Consider the following 7836-nt stretch of genomic DNA (forward strand, 5'->3'; position numbering starts at 1 on the left):
GTTAGTCCAGAACTTGTACATGTCCAAGGAAGCTGTAACAGGGCAGGGTGCAGCTCCTGTGCAGTTGGTGAAAGTCCTAACTTATTTCTACTCATTCTTCCCCTCGATGAAATGTGCTGAGGGAAAAAAAAATGCCAGTGGCCTAATATCTACCCTCCTCTTGGAGCAGCCTCCATTAACTTCCACAGCAAATCTCACAGTTATTAATCATCAGAAATGAAAAATGTCTCTTTTTCAAAAGTGTAATTATCAGAGGTCTCACCGTGTCTAGAAAGAAGATGTATTTGCCATTATCAGCACATTCTGTATTTAGTCTCTGAAAAAATTTGGCCTACACCACACAGTTTATGCACTGTATTTTTCTTAACACTAGAATAGGGCTCTGGAAACATAAGGATAGCATTAAATAGTTAAATTACATACCATGTTACAGTGCTGACTGAGAAGGGGGACCCACAGAGACTTAATATTTTCCTGTGTCTATACAACCTAGGTTTGCAAATGCAAGGCAAATAAAAAGCCATTAGGACTGTAACAAAGGGTTTCTTGGACTAAAGATCATTAAATGAAAAGGTAACAGGCACGGTCACTTGGGTCCAGACACCACTCCAAATTTTCTAAATTTTAAGTCTCCCAAAGTCCACAATCCAAATGTCATGTACTAAAGTACTTACTGTACCCTTTCTTGTCCCAGTGGGTGTCTTGAGAGGACGTGCAGTTACTAACTAACCCCCAAAGAATCCCAACCTCCACAGAGCACCAGAGGAGTCCAGATGTTGGAGATTATGATCTCTTGAATGCAGTGGAATGTATGCCAGAGATTAAAAGGCAGAATTAATTTACAACACCCTCTACCTGTTTGCAATCTGTGCTCAGCTTATTATCTGCACACATTGGGGTTGCATGGCAATTACAATGTTGGAAACAGGCCGCAGCACGTGACCACTGCCGTTAAGTTTAAAAGGGGGCATTTGTCATGATTTAGTCTGCACATCTGGTTCTATCGTATTTACCACATGATTAATATAGGAACATATTACAGTGAAATCCTTTCATATCAGTTTTATTTGCTAGGAAATGGGGCACCCTTCTTTCATCTCTTCCTGTTCCCTCTCTCCCTTTCTAGACTGAACTCAAATTTCTAGTCCTAAGGTCCATTTGAGGAAAGACAGGGAATCTGCTTTTGCCTTTGTTCAGCTCCCCAGCCCCAACCACAAAGGGGGTGGATCTGCATCCTTTGTTTTACAAAGCACAACCCTTATTCCAAAAGGAGATGAGATCAGAACCCTCAATCAAATCAAACCTCATGAATTAAATTCTAAATTTTAAACTCCCTTTTATTGAAATATAAGTTTGTTTAGTCTATTTACACCACAATTTATGCACATATATACATAGAAGGCAGATTCTGTCAAATAAAAAAGTTTTCTTACTAAAAAATTAAAATAAAAAAAAAGTAAAGTGCATGAAACTGATTTTTTTTCCTTCTGGTGAACATCCTTGTCAATTTTGGTCAACTGGGAGACGCAGGAAGAAATTCATTATTGACTCTGCTTACAACTAGTCCCGAATTCATAGCCTTCAGGCCAAAATGACATGAGTTCAGGAATGGGTCAGACAAACTGTCATGGTCTGTAGGGCTCCCAGGGGCGGGGAAGTCTTGCTCTCTTTGTCCTATCCAGAGCTGTCCCTCAGCTTGGAACAGTTATCTCACCATCGCGCGCCGGAACAAAGGAGAACACAGGAAGGGGGCTCCACCAGCCCTTGTCACAGCCGGCTCTGGGGCCACCGGCGCTGTGTTTACTAGGAAATAGAGGAATTAGCTCAAACGGAAGTTTTCCTTTTTGGGGAGGGGTGGGGAAGCGACAAGAATGGACTGCATCTCCCAAAGAGACTGCCATTCGGGGGCCAAACCCCAGCAGCCAGTTTCTTCGGATCCAATCTCCACACAAGCACAGAATTCTTTTTATAAGCTCGGTGGAGGGAATGTTACACTTCTCGCCTCGGTGAGTTTGCCCTTCCAGAACTTGGAAAGGAAACAGCCTGACAAGAAAAGAAAGGGGCAAGTGGATAACACACAAGTTTTTAGACAGCTTGGCGATCAGATCACTGGGTGGGCGTTGGCCGGTTGGTTGTAGACCGTGGCAGAGAAGACAGCCCTAACCCCCATCATTCATACCCCAGTCCCTCTCTTCCTCGGAGTGTTATTAAGTCCCCCGGCCGGCGGCCGTACTTGGCCTTGCAGTGCAAAATGTGTTTGGCGAGGAAGTCAAGGCGGCGCTGTAGCAGCTGAGCGTGGGGGTCTGCGAGCTCCGCCAGCTCTGGGAAACGCGGTTCGTGGCGACTGTAGAGGCGCAGCAGCCGGGCCGCCGCGTCCTGACCCCGGTGCAGCTCCAAGACGCGCCTAGCAGTCCGCTCTCGGAATACACACACTGACTGTAGCAGCGGTTCGTTATACTTGTCCCACATGCCGGCTACCCGGTAGCCGTGCACCAAGCCCGCCTCATTGTCCAGAAAGACCAACGCCCCTCCTGGTCCTCGGTGCAGGTTGCTCGTAGCGCGGTGCATAACGCGTGGGTCCCACTGTAAGCTGAAGAGGTTGCTCACAAGCCGGTCGAAGTTGGCCGTCAGGTAATCGAAGAGGATCAGATCCGTCCATTGTACCAGGTCCACCAGCTCCGCTTGGCTGAGGTTAGTCAGCTCGCCCCCGGCGTCGCGTAGGGGCCGCAGACGGCCGTCCTCTGATCGCCAGGGCTCGGGCACCACCACGTCGGTGAGGTTAGGCAGCCAGCGCGTCAGGCTCACCACGCTGCCCTCGGTCCAGTGCGCGGTGCGCAGCTCCTCCTGCACCTGCACCCACTGCGCGCCCCGAGCCTCCACCCGAGCCAGTGCCAGCGGCGGCACGTGGCGCTGGAGGCCCAGCAGGCGCGCAAGGTAGTAGGACAGGGCCTCGCCCTGTATCTGCTCTAGGTTGATGCCGTAGCGTACACATGCACGGGTGCCGTCGGCAAAGCGGGCTAGGCGGTTGGAACTGCGTCCACAGCCCCCGCGATCCAGAGCCACCACCCGAGCACCCCGTGCCACCTCCAGCCAAGCTGCTGCTTGGGCTTCGGAAAAGCCCCGGGGCACCTGCTCCTCCAGGCCGCGGCTCCAGAAGACGCCCCCGTACACCGCCGTGCGCTCCGCTGGCCCGGACAGTCCGGAGGGCACGTGCCCACCGCGATCGTCCGGGTGCCTCCCAGGCGGGTTATCCGCGCCGGCCGCCAGGGTGAGCAGCGCCCGGAAAGTTTTCAGGGAGCCGCCGCGGGCGTCCCACACTAGGGGCGGGGGCAGAGGGAATCGCGGCTCGGGCGCGGGGCCGCCACTATGGATCTGATGCCGAGGGAGTCGATCTTCGGGTGGCCAGGAGGCTGGCAGCTCGGTCCGTGGTGGCAGGAGCCCTCCCCACAGCGTCAGCAGCGAGCCCAAAGCCAGCAGCCAGAGCCCCGCGGCGGTGGCGGCGGCGCCCCGCATCTTCCGCCCCATGCTCCTGCCGGCGCGCCGGTGCCACCGCCGCCGCTTCAAGCCAAGCCCGGGCGCCCGGGCGCGGGCAGCGAGGCGGGCCCGGCTGCTGGCTGGTTCCGGGGCTTCGGGTGCCGGAGCCCCATCGCGGCCGCGGAGCGCAGCGGGGCTCTGGCCAGCGCTCTGCCTTGGCGCTGGGAACTCGCCTAGCCGTGGCTTCCCAGCTGCTTTTGTATTTCGCTGTGAGACCCTCCGGCGGGCGCGATTCACAGGCGCCTGGACCACGTGGGAGCGAGGGGGATCCCCCTCCCCCTCCTCTGCCGCCTCTCCCCGCCCCCCACTCCCCCGCCCCTTCCCTTCCTCTTCCCCTTAAAGCGGCAACCGATCTTTCCAGGAGCGAGAGGTGGCCTCACGCTCTGTCCGGGACTTTGGGGCGGGGAGGAAGCTGGACTGGAGGCGTCCGTACGGGGGCGTCGGAGCGGGGGCGGGGGCAGAGACCAAATCTAGGGCTTGGAGGTAACGGCGTGTCCGGTGCTCTTGTGGGAGTGGTATGGTCCCCTAGTACCCTCGTTTGGACTGTGTCTGAACTGAAGACTTCAGACAGCCCCCCCCCCCCCGCAGTACAGGCAAGAGTCAGGGTGGGTCCTTTTGCAACCTCACTTGGTGTGATTCACGCTGGCTTATGTAAATTCCCGGGAATGTCTCGAGCCCTAGAGGATGTGACTGCAGCGCAGCGAGAGGAACCATCTGTAGCCAATGACTTTGAACCCTAACCCCTCTCCAGAGCAAGCTCCCCAGTATGGATCATTGCAGGCTTGAGAGCAACGTGGTTAACTCTGTGACTTTCCTCAGGGATGCTGGGAATTAAACCTTGATGTGTAAGTTGAACATCCAAGTCAGGTCTCCTGGTCGCATGCCACTTGGCTTTCTCTTTTTAAAGAAAGTTCAATATATAGAGATAGGGATATATAGATAGATATAAGCATCTATTGCCAACATTCTCAACTTGCTTTTAAGTTGTCATTTAGTCAGTCACTTTATCCATAGTTATAATTTTCACCTAAACAAAGGAAAATAAACAATTGGTTTACTAGTTTCGTGTAAAGGAGAAAGAACTAATGGGAAGTGGGGCAGTGAAGAAAAACCAAACCAACACACTATAAAGATGCATCTTCATCCAGACTTTCTTGGATTTAATTTACCAGAAAATCACTTGGAAACAAACTGGCTCTTTGCTTTCCCTTCTTGTATTCTATATCCCAAATCGGAGATTCTTAGTTGTAAGATCGGGGCTGTGAGGGGTCAGTCGTCCTGAGAGCCAGAGCTGGCACTGCCAGGGAACTGTCCCAGGTTCTCTGCCGGCTGTTCTTCGAGCCCTACAGCCAGAGTTTAAAATCGGTTCCTTTCACATTGTGTTTTTTTTTTTTTCTCTTCTTTTATTCCTCTACTCGGAACACATGAGAGGTTTCAGCTGTGCTACATCTGCCTGTACTGTGTATATTTATTCTGGAGTTATAGGGTAGACAATGTAATGTTTGTCACAGAGTAGAAACATTAACCCTCCAAAAATGGCTGACCCAGCCCTGACCCAAGACATCCACCTTCGTGGGTTTCTTTCCCACTGGTACGGTGTGTGCTGCCTGAAGTGTGGGGTCTTTCTTGAATATATTCCCAACCGCGGGGCTTTTTATAGCTCTTATCTGATAAAAGGATTACAGTGCCTCCCATATGGATCCAGTACACTATATTAATTCATTAAAAAGTATTTTTTTTTCTTGCTTTGTGCAAGCTTTCCCCTGGTCTTTCCCTGGAGAGCAGGGACTGTCTCTTATCAAATTTTTATTTCATTTACCAGCTAATATAGTATATTACATGAAACTAGCACTGAATTCATTGAATTTTATTTTTGTCTTTGGCGTAACTTTTGGGTGTGTTTGTGTGTTTTTTCCCTGCATTGGGTTCAGTGTGGGAAAACTGTAAGCAAGATCTCCACCTTGTGGGCATAATCAGAATATCCTCTAATTAGAGAACTACATTTTATAGTGGTGATTAAGTTAAACTCACTTGGAATACTAAATGCCATTGTGGGCCAAGTTATGTCCTGAGGGCAACGGGGCAATTCAAAGTGCTTGGTGGCTCCATGTTTTTGGCTTTTAGCAGAATCTGTGAATGTGTAGCCCCCAGTGATCCCTCATGGATCACTGCATGGGGACTTCTCTTGCCCATTGTTTAATAGTGGCCAGGGCACAAAGCCTGGCACTGAGTGCGTATTCAGCGACAACTGGAAGATTCATCTGGAATGAGATGAAACTCTTCAAGTGGCATCATCAAGTTTGTTTGTTTGTTTAAATATCTCACTGCTACAGGATACAAAGAAACTTTTCTCTTAAGTTGTCAAAAGGACCATGAGTGGTCCTTTTTTGAGCCCCAGGACTTGACTTAGCCCCAGGCCTGAGTATACTCTTTACCAAGATGAGACGTATGAATAAAAGCTTTAACAGTCAAAATGCAGAACTGCAGAAAAACAGAGGAATGCGCTAGAGAAAGCAAGCACACAAAAACACACCCTGCAGAGTGGTATGCCATTCGCTTTATGGTGACATTTGATTATTTTAGACAGTGTTTATAGAACCTGCCTCTGCTTTCCTGTTAGCTGATTGCCCTCCTAGCTCCTTAGATTTGAGTCCTGAAGATAGCAAGTACCCCTGCTTTCTCTGAGGCTCTGAGGCAGGGAAACACTATCTCTTTTGACCTTTGGCAGTTGCTTAGGGATGAGGCGCCACTCACCTATCCCCAAATAAGAACCTATTTTCTCTTTTAAGATTTTCTTAATACTCCTTAAGCTTAGACCTCCAATATATTCAAAATCACCTGCAGTCCTGTGTGAACAATGACCAGGCTCACAGACTGCACTTTCTGGGCAACATAGAAAAGGGAGGGTGAGTGCTGGGAGCCAAGAATGAGGCTTGAAGTTGGAAGGCTTTCTGAGTCTGGCTTTTCATTTTCTGACTTGTTCCTTGGGCTAGTTTCTATTTTCCATGCATTTCAATTTCTCAACTTGAGAAATGAGGATAATAAATCGCACCAAACTTACAGGTTGTTACGCAGCTCAGGTGAAATATTAATGGTAACCATAACAACAGCATTAGCAGGCACTTACTTCTGGGTGTGGTGTGGGGCTCAGCCCAGTATGGGCTTTATTAATCCATGTAGCCCTCCAAGCAAATATTATCACTATTCTTGTTGTAGAGATGGCAAAAATAGAAGGATAGCCAGAAAGTTACTGGCCTGATGTCACATAGCTGCCAAGTGACAGAGTTGAGGCTCCGGCATCTTCTGTGTATTATAAATGGTGAGGGCAATGTCAAGTATAAAAATAAATAGTGGCCGGGCCGGGTGGTGGTGGCGCACACCTTTAATCCCAGCACTTGGGAGGCAGAGGCAGGCGGATTTCTGAGTTCAAGGCCAGCCTGGTCTACAGAGTGAGTTCCAGGACAGCCAGAGCTACACAGAGAAACCCTGTCTCGGAAAACCAAAAAAAAAAAAAAAAAAAAAAAAGTATAAAAATAGTGGCATTAAATCAAAGATTCAACTCAAATTAAGTTTTCTCTGACGTGTACTTTGGGGTTCCCACTGAGTGAAATGGTGAAGGCTCTCTCTCTGTAGTCCTGACCTCCATGTATAGCTCAAACTCTTTCTCCTTCAGTTGCGTCTTCTTTTTTTTGGTGGCTATGATGGCAGACATCCATCATGTGCCCGGCTCCAGTGAACCTTCAGGCAGCTTCAGGCAACCCACTCATTGCAGCCTCTCCACCTGGCCTCCTTCATTCTGACTTGTGCTGTTTTTTCTGCTGAGTTACATACTCCTCTTGAAGATACAGATGCCTTTTTTTTTTTTTTTTTTTTTTTTGTTTCTACAAAAAGCAAGAGAAAATGTGGTGGTGCACACAAGTTGATCCCTCCTTCCTGGAGGTGGGAGCAAGACTGTAAATTTGAGGTCAGCCTGGGTTACACGGTGAGACACTGTCCTAATAATAAAGTAAGACACTTCACAATAAACAGAAGAGAAAGAAAAGAGGACCCTTGAAGCTTACTCTGATTCCAAAGTGATTCTATGACTGATATTGGCCAATGCTGATGACCTTGTACAGCTTTCTGGCTCGAGGCTACAATTCCATTGTTTTTGTTTGTTATGGGCTGGGTGGCTGTGCTCCCTCCTGGTCGATGTATGGAATTCTCAACCCTAATGCTATTGTATTAGCTGCAGGGCCCTCTGCAAAGTGATTAGATCATAAAAGTCATGATTCCCTCATGAATGGGATTAATGTCTTTGTA

General features: G+C 49.2%; 1 protein-coding gene across 1 annotated transcript; it reads right to left on the reverse strand.

Annotated features, from left to right (window-relative positions):
- Positions 1-1311: 1311 nt before the first annotated feature.
- Positions 1312-3803, reverse strand: Fjx1 (four-jointed box kinase 1). Its single transcript, XM_034496811.2, has one exon. The coding sequence runs from the start codon at positions 3523-3525 to the stop codon at positions 2170-2172; it is 1356 nt and encodes a 451-aa protein (XP_034352702.1). The 5' UTR covers positions 3526-3803; the 3' UTR covers positions 1312-2169.
- Positions 3804-7836: the final 4033 nt, after the last annotated feature.

This window comes from Arvicanthis niloticus, chromosome 2 (genome assembly GCF_011762505.2).
Source record: "Arvicanthis niloticus isolate mArvNil1 chromosome 2, mArvNil1.pat.X, whole genome shotgun sequence".
NCBI classification, from domain to species: Eukaryota; Metazoa; Chordata; class Mammalia; order Rodentia; family Muridae; genus Arvicanthis; species Arvicanthis niloticus.

Bases quoted from the DNA above. Each gene is read 5' to 3' on its own strand.
- Fjx1 (XM_034496811.2), bottom strand. From the start codon at position 3,525: ATGGGGCGGAAGATGCGGGGCGCCGCCGCCACCGCCGCGGGGCTCTGG.